Genomic DNA, 17,605 nt, shown 5'->3' on the forward strand with positions numbered 1-17,605 from the left:
ATTTTTATTGATTCTTTATATATTTTTTATATATATTTTTTATATATAAAACCTTTCTTTTTTATATATATATATATATATTCTTTATATGTATTTTCTATGTATTTTTTCAATTTTTAACAACCTTCTTTTAATTCTTGCAAAATCCACTTCTATTTTTTACCTTTAACAAGTATTTTCATAATTTTTTAAAACAATTTTTAAAACAATTAAATAAATAAAAAAGTTCCAACTCTTATCACTTTTTCCCACATCTTGTCCACACTATCCAACTTGTATCCACATACATTGATGGACACACACACAATAATCACATACAACCAGCCTGCAACACATGAGCAATCAACACCATGCTTTGGTCGGAACAGCTCCGCCCCATAAGGTGGAACCTAAACGACTAATTAGAACTGCCCCCTTTCCCTATTTAAACCACTCCAAACATAGTACCCAGATGCCTGATGAAGGAGCACGCATGCTCCGAACGCGTGCAACGTAAACCACAACGAAACGTCATCGCAGTGCGCCCCTCAACATAACAACGAACGGACGAACGGACCTCCCTGACGCTGTTACACCAAGCCGTGCGACGCTGGGAACCACCGGCGCCACCGGACGAGAGATACAGCCGAACGAGTTACCGCTTCTCCTCGAGAGCCCTGCGATGCCCTCTAGATACATGATGTGCCTGAAACCTTCTGGTAGAGTGTGAGTGCATAACTTCACAAATTAAATGTCTTTGATTCAACAATACTGCACTTAGATTGGCGCTGTTTTTTCTTCTGTTTATATATCTTGCACATGGGCCTACTAAATTCAAATAAAGCCCCTGATTCCTTTGTTTCTAAATAATTTGATCCTAAAACTGATCTCCAGTTTTACTGTCACTTTACATGGTTTGTTTAGGCCACAGTGGCCCTAACAAACTATTTCCTACACTAGCGTATGCACTCACTGTGTGTGCTGTATACAGCCTTGTGTTCCGGCTATGAGATGCAAATATCCGTTCCACACCCGGAATAAAATGGAGTCTGAAATGAGTGCTGTATGCTTTATGAAACTGAGGATATAAGTTTATATTGCAGGCACACCTGTTCAGGAAATGGGCCAAACTATTGCACACTGTTTTTGGCTTCAGGTGTTTTTTCTGCAGCCAGTAAACTTCCCAGCATGTTATCCTGTGTGTCTATGCACACAAAGGCTGTCATCAGAGTTTTTTGGCAGTGGCGTTTTCTGCCTGGAAAAACCCCCAAAACTAGGGGGTTTTAACAGAAGTTTTTCCGCTGTAAAAAATGCTCTAACTCTGCTAAAAGCTTAAAAATGCTGAAAAACGTTTATATTCTGCGTTTATCAGAGCCATAAGCTTTTGTGGAAGTATAATTTTGCTTAAAAAAAAAAAGCTATAAAAAGGCTACAGCTGAAAAACGTATTCTACAGCTAACACTACAACGTCCAATGTGTATGAGGCATAAAGCTGGAAATCCGCTTTAGGCAAATCTTTTGTTTACAATGAAGCGCTTTCCGGTGATAATATCTTGTAAAGTAGCTATCCTTTCAATGTGTGTACTTGCCACTTATGTTAAGCTGGCTTAAATGTCAGCTGATTCCTGCTGTATCAGGTACAATTCGAGCTGTAGGTGGCCCTGTAAGCACCACAAAAAAAAGACGGTGAGTGCCACCAATCCAATGCAGCCACTGTTTAGGCATTCAGACAGGCTGCACGTGCTGTGTCTGAAAACAAAAGCTAGCAGGGGAGACGTAAGTCCATTCATTTTTGGTCCACATTGCAGTGCTAGGAAGTGAGGAAGTTGGTAGCCAGAAGGTATTGTTGGTACCTCCTATGTTTAACCACTTCGCGCCCGCCCTATAGCCGAAAGACGGCTACAGAGCGGAAGCTAACTGCCGGGAGGCCGTCCCTGGATGTCCTCCTGTTTACTTCCCCTCTGCTTGCGGGCGCGCATCGGGGAAGTTCTGTGCTGGCCGTGTCCCCCGGACACAGCCAGTCACAGATCGCTGTAAACGGCCAATCACAGCGGCTGTTTACAGCGCGATCGGCGTGCCCAATGCAAGATGATCTCATATGTAAACATATGAGATAATCTCTCATCGCCGGCTCTCCCTTCTCACAGACAGCATGTGAGGAGGTAGAGATGTGTGTAATTTGTGTAAAAAAATTAAATAAATAAAAAAAAAAGGAAAATAAAGTGCCCACCTGTCCCCACTGCCACCTGTCCCCACTGCCCCCACTGTCATCTGCCCCCACTGCCACTTGTCAGTGCCATCTGCCACCTGTCATCAGTGCCACCTGTCCCCAGTGCCACGTATCAGTGCCATCTGTCAGTGCCATATCAGTGTCACGTGTCATCAGTGCCACATATCAGTGCCATCTGTCATCAGTGCCACATATCAGTGCCATCTGTTCTCAGTGTCACGTGTCATCAATGCCAGGTATCAGTGCCATCTGTCATCAGTGTCACGTGTCATCAGTGCCACATATTAGTGCCATCTGTCAGTGTCACGTGTCATCAGTGCCACGTATTAGTGCCATCTGTCATCAATGCCATGTATCAGTGCCATCTGTCATCAGGGCCATGTCGGTGTCACATGTCATTGTCCTGGTGCTCCAGGGCCTTCAAAAGTGTAATAGATAGTCAACAAGTTAGATGTGTAATTTATGCTCCTAGAACACGTGATGGCGCTCCCTGCATATTGGGCCTCTCTATGTGGTCAGGCTGTGGAAAAGTCCCACACATGTGGTATCGTAATACTCAGGAGGAGTAGCAGAATTTATTTTGGGGCATTATTTGTGGTATACACATGCCACGTGAGAGAAATAACCTATTACAATGACAATTTTGTGGAAAAAATTAAAATAAAATAAAAAATCTTCATTTTGCAAAGAATTGTGGGAAAAAATGACAACATCAAAAAGCTCCCCATGCCTCTTTCTAAATACCTTGGAATGTCTACTTTCAAAAAAGGGGTCGTTTGGAGGGTATTTGTACTTTCCTGGCTTGTTCGGGTCACAAGAAATGAGATAGACCACCAGTATCAAGTACCAGATCAATTTTGTGCGAATCGCACCACAGCTTGTGGACTCTCTAACTTTCACAAAGACCAAATAATATCCACTCATTTGGGTTATTTTTACCAAAGATATGTAGCAGTATAAATTGTGCCCAGAATTTATGAAGAAAAATTAATAATTTGAAAAATGTTATCACAGAAACAAATATGCGTTTTCAAACTTTTCGGTTTTTTCATTTATAGCGCAAAAAAAAAAAACGCAGAGGTGATCAAATACCACCAAAAGAAAGCTCTATTTGTGGGAAAAAAAGGACACAAATTTCATTTGGGTACAGTGTTGCATGACTGAGTAATTATCATTCAAAGTGTGAGAGCACCGAAAGCTGAAAATTGGTCTGGGCAGGAAGGGTGTTTAAGTGCCCAGTAGGCAAGTGGTTAAAGAGAGGCTAGTGTGCAAACTCTATACATACTTTCAATATAGCCATCATATAGCAAGGCAGTTTTGACAGAAATATATAATTGTCTTTTAGGCTAATGTGTGATGTTTGATATGATGATTTTTGTCGTTTTTAGATGTACCAGTCAGAGAATGATAAAACCATAGTAGAAGATGACTTGGCAGTGATTCTGAAGACTGCACTAGGAGTGTCAGAGCTTAGTGTAACAGATATTTTTAGAGCAATAGACGAAGAAGAAAAGAATAAAATCACATTTGGTAAGTACACCAAAGAGTTATCAGGATAGCTGTGTATTTTGTATGTTTTTATTCATGCATGTATTTAAATAGCTAGACATTTCTATCACTTCGTCTATTTGTAGTTATTTTCCGAGCTGTATTTATAACAAATTAAATAATTGCTGTTCTTACTAATATGGAAAAAGTCACCAGTGCTATCCGCCACACTCCAGCGCCTGCAACCTACACCATGGTGTCCACAACACCTCCCTCTGTATTACACATGGGGCCTCATGGCATAGTTTCATGCAGAGCATCTTCCTTCTCTCACACCCAGAGTCTCAAGTCTTTCTACTGTACAGTGGTGCCTGGTGGTAAACTTTTTTTTTTTTGGGGGGGGGGGCGGCAACTTCTGAGCAAACAGCAATGCCTCTTCGAGCAGCCTCACATGTACATCATGCAGCAGCATAGCCAACCTGCCCAGCTGCCCAGTGCCCAGCTCAATCCGGACATCTTTATCTGACAACAGCTACTACAGCAGTGAAGGAAACTCCCCGACCATGAACTGGCAAGTTGCCAGCCAAATGTTATGCCACCAGCAACAGTACCAGACGGTATACACCTTGTGCCGTTCTTGCGGGTGTTGTGTTAGCTGCGGGAGTGTGAATCACCCGTGATGTCTGTGTTCGCACAAGTGTGAGCCCTGGCTAAAGGAGATTGTACAATCTGATTGTATAGCTTAGCCAGCTTAACAGATTCCTCCATTCACACTAACAACGCAGATGGACGAGCACCCCCTTCCCCCTGCTGGGCTTTGTATTCTAACAGACGACACCGCTGGCTATCAGAATACCCAAATAGATGTGGTGGCTGCATTCTTTTTTTTTTTTTTTTTTTTTTTTTTTTTAAGGCTTTTTAGCCCTCAATTTTCACCTGGTGATCTGGCCAGTAACACAACTCCTGTATTAGATTGCCCCCACACTGGATGAAGGACCACAGGGGGCACCTTTTGAACAGCAGCATTGTCAGTCTGTGAGGAGCGAGTGTCTGATGTACTATCAGAGTTATATACACTAATAAACTGAAGACAAACTTTAGCTAACACTTTATAATCAGTTAAAGAAACAGTGTTTTTGCTTTAGGGAGAAAAGTTTTACTTAAATGCCGATTATTTTAAGCATCCCTGTCATTGGTAAATGGTTTGTCTCATTCCTCTAACTGCTACGTCTGAAGGACAGTATGTTCTGTGGAAAAACAGCAGACTAAAGCCCCATACACACTATCAGATTTTCTGCTGATTTTCTTTTTCCTTCAGATTTACCTTAGGAGTTTCAATTTGTATGCAATCGGGCAGGCCCTTCCACTACATGGGTTTTGGTAAATCTGAAGACAAAAATCAGCAGAAAATCAGTGTGTATGGGGCTTAAGACAGTCTACCAGCAGGTTAAATAAAAAAAATAAACTGAATTTATTTCCCCATCCATATCCTCAAGGTGGATGGGGGAATCCTGACCACTGTGCTATTGTATTCTGATTGCAGGGAGATTTTCCTGCCATCAGAAAACGCATATCAGCTGGCTAAACCTCGTGATGCCAAATTAATCATCAATAGTGCAATTCCACAAGATAATGTATGCTGATGAGTGCCAGAAAGAAGCATCTAACATACTGCTGTGCAACAAAAGGCAACGCACAGGGGGGCTTAACACAATCCACAGCATACAAGCCTGTGGAAGGATAAAGAAAAGTACATAGACAAAACTATCAGAACTGATCCCAACATACAGCAAGGAAGTAATACTTCTACAGGAGACATGAGGTAAAACTCATACTGCATGTGAGCTGTGTGTACACGTATCCATTGCTGGTGTCATTGTCACAACACATCTGCAGAGCTGTCATCTGTCACCTACATTCCAGAATGATCACCCCCATCTGAACAACAAATCTCATACAATTACACCAGAACTCTCCACCTCTTGGGCTGATCTAAGTTTAGAGAAGAAAGCATGAAGCCTGTAAAAGCCTGGCCTACCTGGACCGGAAATAAACCTGCCAAGTCTAAGAAGCTCCTGGAAGACCAGAGCTGGGGATGGGGACAGATGGGGAGAGAAGGGAGGGAGATGGAGACAGTTCAGCTCCCACTCACCCAAGGCTGCTATCTGATGGCTCATACTGGGGCACCAATCATGCTGTTAGATGCAGCTGAAGCTGCTGTGACTTCTATCCCCAGCGTGCAGCCAGTATGAGAAAGGGGATGTAGGCGGGAGATTCAGAGTGTGGGCAGGGTAGACACAGGGAGAGGGGGCGGGACAAGGTGGGACAGACACATCCTTCTTTCTCATCTCCCATTGGAGCTGGGAGGGAGGGGGAAGAGCAGCTGGCTGGGCTCAGTGAAGTGAGACAGTCGCACTGCACACTGTAGGCAGCCTTCCTGCCCAGGAACAATGTCCATGGAGAGGGGATAGCTGGAGGGGCAACACAGTGCTTTCCTGCTCCTGCTGGCCCCACCTCCTGGTCTCACTCTGCTCCTCCTCCTCCTCTCACAATTTAGCGGTGATTGCCTCTGTGCAGGAGCAGTGGCTGAGTCTGGTTCCCTCTCCCTCCCTCTGGTCTCACTCAGCGCCTCCCCCCTCAGCAGCGATTGTTTATGTGCTGGCTAATGCTTCTACTCCTGTTGCCTATGTGGGAGACGGAACATATCGTTGCTCACCACACAGGCTACACAGAGAGAAGCAGATGGAGGCAGCTAGGTAAAGCTGTGAGCAGGGCCAGCGCCAGCATAAATAATTGTTGACACCTAGGTTTGGCGCCCCCCCCTGGCCTTGTGCCCTAAGGCAGCTGACTAAGCTGCCTTATGCTGGCGCCAGCCATGCCTCTGCATTACATGTAGTGTCTTTCTGTCTTTGTTTAATACGCCTGTGCCCTTTCCAAACACAAATGGCTCAATGCCACTGGTTAGATCTGTCACAACATACACTTGTCAATACTACCCCTACTTACCTATACTTTTGCTCTTCAATGCCGAATATGTGATATCACATTGTTCTCTGAAAGAATATTACACGTTTATAAGGTATCTTGGTGCTCTTTATTTGTCTCAGAAGGATGACATGTAGACAACAACAAATCTAATACTTGCAGGTGAATGTATGCGCCACCATATTTTGAGAGCTGGGGGTTATTTATTTAGAGTCTCAAATCTATTACATGAAATTCCTCATACCACTGTATTAACATTTTTGTCTGCGTATAGATCTATGTTTGTCCCCAGCATGTTTGAAGCCATTTACTGTTGACTGTCTCACTACCTCTGCTGGAAGTATATTCCAAGCATCAACTACCCTTTCAGTAAAATAATACTTTGCAAATTAGTTTTGAACTTTCCTCTAGTTAATTCAAAGCGGATGTATACCTGCAAAACAAAAAAAAAAAATCCTATAAGGCAAAGGCATAATGAATTAGTATGCACCACATACTAGCTCATTATAAAATGCTTACCTTAGAAGCGTCAGCATCGCATCCTGATCACCACCAAGGGAGCTGACTTTTTCCCCTCTGCGTTTCTTCTGGGTTCATGGCTCCGGCACTGTGAGTGGCTGGAGCTGCGGTGACGTCACTCCCGTGCATGCACACAGGAGTCCTCTGTTCCAGTAAGCTCTGGCACGATTTGGCGGACCTTCACTGCGAATGTGCCGCTGCGTCAGGTTTAGGAGATATTAATTTTACCTACATGTAAGCCTTATTATAGGCTTACCTGTAGGTAAAAATGTAAGGTCATGTCCCCGTGTTCTTGATTTTGGTTTCATATTGAAAAAACTGCTTTCCTGAACCTTAATCACCCCCTTAATGTAATTTAAAGGTTTCAGTCATTTTTCCCCTCTCCCTTCGTTCCTCCAAACTGTACATGTTAAGTTTCTGAAGTCTCTCTTGATATTTTTTAGCCCCCAAACCTTTTACCATTTTTGTTTACCCGTCTCTGGACTCATTCTATCTTATCAATATCTTTCTGTAAGTGAGGACTCCAGAACTGGGCACAGTATTCTAAATGAGATTTCACTTAAGATCTATATATAGGGGAATCGGGACCTCCTTCCTTCTGCTGATAATCCCTCTAGTGATGCACCCTAAAATTCTATTCGCTTTTCCCACTGCCTGGTCATTTGCTCATTCTCTCTATCTCTATCTCTATCTCTATCTCATCTCACAAAGGTGAGTACACCCCTAGGTGAAAATGTCCAAATTGGGCCCAATTAGCCATTTTTCCTCCCCGGTGTCATGTGACTTGTTAGTGTTACAAGGTCTCAGGTGTGTTAAATTTGGTGTTATCGCTCTCACTCTCATGCTGGTCACTGAAAGTTCAACATGGCAAAGAACTCTGAGGATCTGAAAAAAAGAATTGTTGCTCGTCTACATAAAAATGCCCTAGGCTATAAGAAGATTGCCAAAATCCTGAACCTGAGCTGCAGCACAGTGGCTAAGGCCATACAGTGGTTTAACAGGACAGGTTCCACGCAAAACAAGCCTCTCCATTGTCGACCAAAGAAGTCGAGTGCACGTGCTCAGCATCATATTCAGAGGTTTTCTTTGGGAAATAGATGTATGAGTGCTACCAGCATTGCTGCAGAGGTTGAAGGGGTGGGGGTCAGCCTGTCAGCGATCAAACCAATACGCCGCACACTGCATCCCAGAAGGAAGATGATGCCCGCAAACAGTTTGCTGAAGACAAGCAGACTAAGGACATGGATTACTGGAACCATGTCCTGTGTGTTGATGAAACCAAGATAAACTTACTGGTTCAGATAATGTCAAGCTTGTGTGGCAAAAACCAGGTATGAGTACAAAGACAAGTGTGTCTTGCCTACAGTCAAGCCTGGAGGTGGGAGTGTCGTGGTCTGGGGCTGCATGAGTGCTGCTGGCATTGGGGAGCTACAGTTCATTGAGAGAACCATGAATGCCAACATGTACTTTAACATACTGAAGCAGAGCCTGATCCCCTCCCTTCGGAGACTGGGCCGTACCGCAGTATTCCAACACATAATGACCCCAAACAGATCCTCAAAGACAACTACTGCCTTGCTGAAGAAGCTGAGGGTAAAGGTGATGGACTGGCCAAGCAGGTCTCCAGACCTAAACCCTATTGAGCATTTGTGGGGCATCCTCAAACGGAAGGTGGAGGAGCGCAAGGTCTCTAACATCCACCAGCTTCATCATGGGGGAGTAGAAGAGGACTCCAGTGGCAACCTGTGGAGCTCTGGTGAACTCCATGCCCAAGAGGATTAAGGCAGTGCTAGAAAATAATGGTGGCCTCACAAAATATTGACACTTTGGGCCCAATTTTGAAAATTTGCACCATTTTAGGGGTCTATTCACTTTTGTTGCTAACGGTTTAGACATTAATGGCTGTATGTTGAGTTATTTTGAGAGGGCAGCAAATTTACGCTCACTACTTTTACTTTGTAGCAAAGTGTCATTTCTTCAGTGTTTGTCTCATGTAAAGATCTAAGAAAATATTTACCAAAATGTGAGGGGTGTACTCACTTCTGTGAGCTAGAGATGTATATAGAGCTATCTATCTATCTCTCTCATATATATAGCCGGTCGGGACCCCCGTGAGTCCGGTCGCGGGTCCTGCAGTCTCGATCGCCGCGGGCATGCCCGTGATCGTCTCACGGGGCGGGTGAACGAGGAGATACCCTTGTAAACAGCATCTCCCCATTCTGCCTAGCAACAGGTAAAGCTGATCTCTGCTCCATGTGATTGGAGCAGAGATCACTGTTCACTAAAACAAAGCCCAGCCCCCCACAGTTAGTAACACGCCCTTAGGAACACTTGACCCCTACACTGCCACCCACTGGTTAACCCCTTCACTGCCAGTGTCATTTACACAGGAATCACTGCATTTGTATAGCAGTGATTGCTGTATAAATGACAATGGTCCCAAAAATGTCCGATGTGTCTGCTATAATGTCGCAGTCACAATAAAAATCGCTGATCGCCGCCATTACTAGTAAAAAAAAAAATATTAATAAAAATGGCATAAAACTATCCCCTATTTTGTAAACGCTATAACTTTTGCGCAAACCAATAATCGCTTATTGCGGTTTTTTTTTTCCCAAAAATATGTAGAAGAATACGTATCGGCCTAAACTGAGGGGAAAAAAATTTGTTTTTATATATTTTTGGGGGATATTTATTATAACAAAAAGTAAAAAATAATGCGTTTTTTTTTTCAAAATTGTCGCTCTATTTTTTTTATAGCGCAATTTTGTTTGGGAGCCACGTCGCACTACCGCTCAATTGTCAGTTAAAGCAAAGCAGTGCCGAATCGCAAAAAGTGGTCTGGTCTTAAGTCAGCAAAATGGTCTGGTCTGAAAGTGGATATATATATAGATAGATAGAGAGAGAGAGAGATATGGATATAGAGAGAGATATGGATATAGAGAGAGATATGGATATAGAGAGAGATATGGATATAGAGAGATATGGATATAGAGAGATATGGATATAGAGAGAGATATGGATATAGAGAGAGAGAGAGATATGGATATAGAGAGAGAGAGATATGGATATAGAGAGAGAGAGATATGGATATAGAGAGAGAGAGATATGGATATAGAGAGATATGGATAGAGAGAGATATGGATATAGAGAGAGAGAGATATGGATATAGAGGGAGAGAGATATGGATATAGAGAGAGAGAGATATGGATATAGAGAGAGAGAGATATGGATATAGAGAGAGAGAGATATGGATATAGAGAGAGAGATATGGATATAGAGAGAGAGAGATATGGATATAGAGAGAGAGAGATATGGATATAGAGAGAGAGAGATATGGATATAGAGAGAGAGAGATATGGATATAGAGAGAGAGAGATATGGATATAGAGAGAGAGAGATATGGATATAGAGAGAGAGATATGGATATAGAGAGAGAGAGATATGGATATAGAGAGAGAGAGATATGGATATAGAGAGAGAGAGATATGGATATAGATATAGAGAGAGAGATATACAGAGAGAGATATATCAATCTCTATCAGCAGAGACCCTAGAGAATAAAATGGCGATCATTGCAATATTTTACGTTACACAGTATTTGCGCAGTGGTTTTTCAAACGCAATTTTATAGGAAAAAAATACACTTTAATAATTATTGCAAAAAAACACAATACATAACCCAGTTTTTTGGTAAACTATAAAATATTATGTTACGCAGAGTAAATTGATGCCTAACATGTCACGCTTTAAAATTGCGCACGGTCAAGGAATGGCAACAAACTGATACTTAAAAAAATCTCCATACGAAAGGCGGAAGGTCCCATAGTTTGCTCATTTTCTTTCTTGTGGAACTATTCTGATGTAATGCGACATGATGTGTAATGCATTGTTGGAAACAATAAAAAGTTAATTGACAAAAAAAAAAAAAAAAATCTCCATAGGCGACGGTTTAAATTTTTTTACAGGTTACCTGTTTAGCATTAGAAAAGGTCTAGGGCTAGAATTATTACTATTGCTCTTGCTCTAATGTTCGCAGCGATACTGTTTACATATGTTTGCAGAACTTGCGCATGCAGTCGCTATTTTACTTATTTCATTTTTTTTATTTTTGCACTGTCACTTTTATTCCTATTACAAGGAATGTAAACATAAGGGATATCAGGTCCTCTTTATGGAGAGATCACTAAGACCCCAAATCTCTCCTCTACCTTTTAAAGCAAAAGATCCCCAAAAAAATGTGATCTTATGCTTTAAAAAAAAAAGTAATAATTTACTTCAGCCCTAGACTGAAACCGCTGATCTTCCAAGACCATAGAGGAGATCAGAGAAGACCTCTGGCCAGCTGCGTGATCATTTCTCGGCCCTTATGAGAAAACCAGTAGCCCCTTTCTCTGGCTTTTATGAGAAAGCCAGTTGCCGGCTAAAAAAAAAAAAAAAAAAAAAAAATATATAGATATATATATATATATATATATATATATATATATATATATATACAGGGGTTTTGGCTGATAGCTTCAGCCATAACCCTGATAAACCACTTGCAAACTGCAAACTCGCTCATCCACACCTTATTGCCAAAAGTATTGGACCACCTCTCCAAATAATCTGGTGGAGGAGGGATTATTTTGTGGGATTGTATTTTTCAGAGGTTGGCTTGGCCCCTTAGCCTTAGTTCCAATGAAGAGAACTCTTAAGGCATCAGCATACCAAGACATTTTGGGCAATTTCATGCTCCCAACTTTGGGCACACAAAGCCAAAGCGGATATGGACATAGTTGTAAATTATGGCAGGGAGAATTTGCTATTGCAGTAGGAGTATTGAAGATTTTCACCCTGCTTCACCTGGCCCGTAACACAATCGTAAGATTTTCATTTAGCTGATCACATGTAAGCAAAAGTTGTGAAAAAAGACCATAGCGTTCCTTTAAAATATTGTGTAACGTTGCTCCCTCCTCTGACACGTTGATACTTGCCTCTCCATTTCTTCCTTGTCACACTAGCCTTTATTACAGCCAGCACAAAATGCCTGCCACTTCTAGGTGTAAAGCCCTGTACACACGCGCAGAATGTCGGGAGACATTTGCCAGTACAAAAAATACCGACCCTCATTCTGCCCGTGTGCATGTCGGTCTGTCTGGCAGAAGGTCTGTCGGACATGCATGCTTTAAAACCAGCAGTCGACCGACTCCCAATCAGCGTTCTCAGCCAAAGGCAGAGCGATGTTTGGAGTGTTCTAGTGGGGGGGTCCCCTGTCAGAACACAACTACTCAGCAAGGGAGATGAACTAACCTCGCATGGTTAGTGCAGTGTCTGCCACCGGAGCTGTGTGGAAAGGGACCTCCTGCCATGACGTAGTGTGTGAGCGCTTTTACATGATGGCGACGAGGCCTCTGCTCTATAAGCTCTGGCACCAGCTGATATTTCTGACCTGTAGGCAGAAATATATGGGGGGGCCTGTTATTGCCAATCCCCTTATAAAAATACAAATACTAACTTGCATGTCTGTGTGTTTTTTTTTGTTTGTTTTTCTTGTTTTAGAGGACTTTGACAGATTTGCAGAACTAAACCCCAATTTTGCTGAAGACTATATTTATCCAAATATGGTGGACTTTGAAACTCGTATAGACAGCCCTTCTCCCAATGCTCCAAATGGCTTCTGTACTGATTTTACACCTGACAACATGGAGGAGACGCAGTGCCACAGTGATCAAAAGAAAACAAACTAAAGCGGGACCTACTTCTCCCTCTCCTGGTGAGGGGCTTATGTGTATTGTACCTCTGAATATATTTAGATTCATCTATACACAGTAGTCTTTTGTTTGTGACAATTTCCATTTTTGCCCAGCATTCATCTATTTTATCTTTATTACAATCATAAGGTGTTTAAATTGCAGAAATTGCGAGTGATCTATAATCACTGTGTACTGAAAAATAAACAACTGTCATCAAAAAAATCTTACAAAAGTGCCTTTTTCTATGATGGATTCACTGGCTGCTTTCTGACTGACTAACATTCTATGATTAGGTAGTCCCTCCATGCTTTAGACAGTGGATTGTGAAAGATAAGGTCCACCTTGCTTTAAAGTCATAGGGACAAGAGGTCTGTCATTTTCTAGTTATTACTTTGTAAGTTTTTTTGATACATGTTGTGTTGGGGTATATATTTCATCTGCTTTGCAAATATATAGTTGCACCATTGTATAGCACTCAAGGAATTTGATAATTTCTGAATTTTGGTGTGCAGAATTATATTTGATGGGCCAGTAAATATAAAATAAGTTTGTTATTCTCCAAAAAGACTTTGTAATCATGGACAAATAAAGTTTAGCAGCGAAAAATAAAATCGGAGACAAAAGTAACTTTGGGAAGAATTAAAATGAAATAAAGGGCTAAATGCACCTTTTAAAATACATATATGGGAGCTGTATTACCTGCCAAAGGACATGATCTCTGTTGAATCAGTCCTGCCAATAGATTTTTATTTCTGTCCATCCAGCACAACCAGCCTAGTGACATGACCTTTTCTCTGTTGCAGTTGGGCAACACAAATTGGCCAAAGAGACTCAAAAGGCCAGCCAGCCCTCTGCCAGTTTGTTCCTTGTGAACATATGTTATTGTTGTGTAGTGCAAGCCCACCCCTCCAAGTCTAAGCGCTGATGTGGAGGGGATTACAAGAGAGTGAAATCAATTCTAATTCATTATCTTGCTAAAAGCATAACTACATTCATTAGTGTTTGTTTTTTTAACATTTTATGGGAGTCCAGCTTTAAGATTTTCCTTCCCTTAGCGGACTTCCTGTCTAGTAATTACTGTTAAGCCACATAGTTGCAGTAAATACAATATCGGCAGTGCAGATTTCTGTAGATTTACATTTGCAAGTGAGAATATTTCATACTCTTTCAGATGGGAATAACTTGTTTTGAGTTTATTGGCCCTTTAAAAAAAATTCCTGTGCAAACATCCAGCGCACACACAAACATTTAGTATGTTTTCAATGATTTGTACAATGTGTGCATGTAGAACAGATTTTTAACTGGTGTGGAATTTATAGTGCACTTTGGTGAATAGTTGTTTTAGGTCAATGTATTTTTGTGTTCACTTCATTTGTTGCAAAAGCAAACTATTTTAAGTGACTTTTTTGTTCACTTTTCCTACAATTCAGATATATGGTAGTATTATGAACAAAGCAACTATTTTATAAATGGCAGGTTGATTATATCGATTGAAAGTCTTTCCTCTTGTATACTATTATGTTTACATTCAAATATCTGTGCTAATTGTGCTCAGTGGGATAAAATGTTTGCATATTTTCTTATATCCTACTTTGTCTGTTTTTTTTCAAGAATTTCAAAAATTTTACATCGAAAACCAGCTCCACCTTTCCAATGAATTTAGTGCTCTAAATCGGGGATTTCCAAACTATGGACCCCTGCTTGTAAATCATGAAAGCTAATTATAATTTATTGCAAAACATATTTCTTGTTCAGTTGATAATTGCATGGCCTCTTGAAGCATGTAGTGTGTCCATTGGGAAGTCAAATTAACTTTTGACTATCAAAGTGAACCTGCACCCAAACACTAAAGTATTTGGAAGCTGGAAATGCACTTTTTTACAAGCCCTTATTCATCTCTGTATTTATAAGCATTGTATATAAATTCACTTTTAAATTAACGAGTGAATCTCTGTGTTTTGCTATGAGAGCAGATCTTGGCAGGCTGCCAGCCCTCTAATAAAACAGCCAACTGGTGTTTTTGTGAGTTGTAAGGCCTGAATTGCAACATCTGGAGCATACATCCCGGAATGTATACAAAAACTTTAAATGCCTGGTCTTTGTTGTAAGGACTAACTCCAAATTAAAAGCAACTAGAGTGGTCATTTAAGGCTTGTTGTAAAGGTTCTATACTTTTAAGAATGTGCAAATTAATGACCATATGTGAGCATAAGTGCACATTACAGTAGCCCTGTCAATACAGGGTTAAAATAGAAGACATATCTGGTAAAAGAAACTACTGTATATATTTACCTTTCGCAGGTCCTGTGTGTTAAAAATTGCTGCAGGTATTCTACACTTACAGGCATGTAGAATATGTCCTTCCCCCACCGCACGCTGTGGTCCCTTTCATTGATTAATTCATTACTGCAGGACTCAGAAGGAAAGGGAGGAACCACTGTAGTTCAGTGGTAAAATTTTCTAGTACATGCAGTAAAAAATAAAATTTTTTAAATTACCCTAAAGTCATCTTCTAAAAGCACTTTATATTGTCCCTCTATCCTGCTTACAAAATATGTTGCCCAGGAGGACAGTCGCTGCAAAGGCCCAAGTTGACAACGTGATATAGTGACATGATATATATGCTCTGCAAAACACAATAGGGCAACACATGGGGGTATTGTGCTGTATGTCTGCCTGTATAGATTAAGCAAGAGGCACTGATGTAAATGAAGGGTGCTGCCATTAGTGGACTCTCTAAGCCATCGAAGCACCAGAAGTGGCAAAATCGCCACTGAACATTAAACTTTGTGCCTGATGTATGGAGAATACTGACTGCTGACCATTCACATAAAAACTAAGGCACATTGGCTATGGCTAAGGTTTGCCGCCAACCGTGGAAAAAAATTGCCGTGACTTTTACTGTACGACAGACCATTATGTTACCACTGCTAAATAGGAAGCGGTCTGCATTTGAGTAATTATAGATACCCCCCGTCCAGGACTATTTACATAGTAAACAGAGCTTTTTTTTTTTTTTTAGCAATCACGTCATGATAACATTTACATTCAATGTATTGCTTTATATATATATATATATATATATATATATATATATATATATATATATATATATATATATATATATATATATATATTATAAAGAAAGAAAGAAAGAGAATCTCTCAAGACAAACATCCTGTGGATACCCTTTAAGAAATATGGACTGTTGGGTCCATGTAATCATTATGTAAACAAATTTAAATGGCTGGAATATCAAGGTTACTGGGTTTCAGGAGATCAAAATTTAAAGGGCTATGCCTTCAGAACCTCTGCAGCAGTTTACACAATTGAAGTTTATCATATTGCAGGATATTGCGTAAGCACATAGGGGAAAAAAAACTGTCCTACCTGATCTTCAAGGATCAAATTCAATGAAGGTGGAAATCAGATACTAAGACTAAATCTTCTGCTGCCTACAGGTGAACTCATTTTGTATCTCTTAGGCAGTGAATCTGATATTTAATAGTCTCCTTGAATACAGAGTACCACATTGAGCAAAGAAAAGATGTACTGCAGCTTCAAAAGGCCATGGACCTCAAATAACAGGACTTCCTGCTGGTTGTACAACCTTTTGACTGACTGAACAGATTTTTACATTTGTAACCAATCATTATACATTGATGCAGCAATTTACAGAAGGATCACTCAAATACAGAAAATGTAGTTCATCAAAACCTACATTTTTGAAGGAAGCACTCTATGATCCAAATTATCATTGGAAATGGATGCTGTTGTGTAAAGTTTAACATGTGGTGGTAATAGCAATATGAGCCATGTGCTAAATGCTAGGTGTCAAGCTGCCAAATTGACCTGTTTTATAAGAAACTTCCCTTTGTCGGTGGCTTCCAGAGTATGATGAGAATAGGCATTTCCCCTTTCCCATAACTGCAGCTCTTGAGTCCTTGAGTACCATTGGGTCTGGTCGTGCACACCTCTGCAGAAATAAAAGTATTTGCATAAGATGGAAAGGCTGAGGGAATTTTCTTGCAACACTGGTATGATCATGCACTGGATTATGCCTACCAATCATTGGCTGATATTTTTATTACCAGTACATATCTGCTTTCATCACAAGGCACAATACACTTTAAAATATTTGGCAGTATACAGACTGCAGTACCCTTTAGCTACCAATTAGAAATATTTTTGTTGTTAGTACTTTGAAATTTGGAATAAGACTGGTAGCTATGGGCAGCTTCATGCACCTGTTATTTGTAATATAAAACAAGCCACATTTGCCCCTTTTTTTGTGACTTAATTGACAAAGGTTGGCTCAGCTCACCCATCTGTATTTTCTTAAATGTAGATGATCTCTTTACTGCAGTTTTTGTTATGCATTGAAATTAGTATGCTTTTGTAAATCCATGTATTTTTATTATTTTTTTCATTTAGGGTGTTCTTGGTACATTGCATTTTTTTTTCTTAGCGTTTAAAGATTAAACAAATGCTCAAGCTTTTATTATATTAAAATGAAGGCACTTTTCCCCATTACTTTAGAGGGAATTTCTGTTACAAAGTAAAACATCTTCTCAGAAGCTAGTGATCAAAGCTGCCATTGCCCACTTCATGGGCCTCATAATAGATCAGGGTAGCAATGGTTTAACCAACCTGCACCAAGTCTATT

At 40.7% G+C, this 17,605-nt stretch overlaps 1 protein-coding gene across 1 annotated transcript in view; it reads left to right on the forward strand.

Annotated features, from left to right (window-relative positions):
- Positions 1 to 14,879, forward strand: part of LPCAT1 (lysophosphatidylcholine acyltransferase 1) — a 213,336-nt gene extending 198,457 nt beyond the window's left edge. Inside the window, exons 13-14 of the mRNA XM_077492013.1 lie at positions 3,598 to 3,739; positions 12,746 to 14,879. Coding sequence (XP_077348139.1) covers positions 3,598 to 3,739; positions 12,746 to 12,933 — 330 coding nt within the window. The 3' untranslated portion in view covers positions 12,934 to 14,879. The remainder of the gene's footprint in view (positions 1 to 3,597; positions 3,740 to 12,745) is intronic.
- The last annotated feature ends 2,726 nt before the right edge of the window (positions 14,880 to 17,605 follow it).

The sequence above is a fragment of the Lithobates pipiens genome, unplaced genomic scaffold (assembly GCF_037356315.1).
Source record: "Lithobates pipiens isolate NorthernLeopardFrog02 unplaced genomic scaffold, aLitPip1_a1.2 Scaffold_19, whole genome shotgun sequence".
Classification (NCBI taxonomy): Eukaryota; Metazoa; Chordata; class Amphibia; order Anura; family Ranidae; genus Lithobates; species Lithobates pipiens.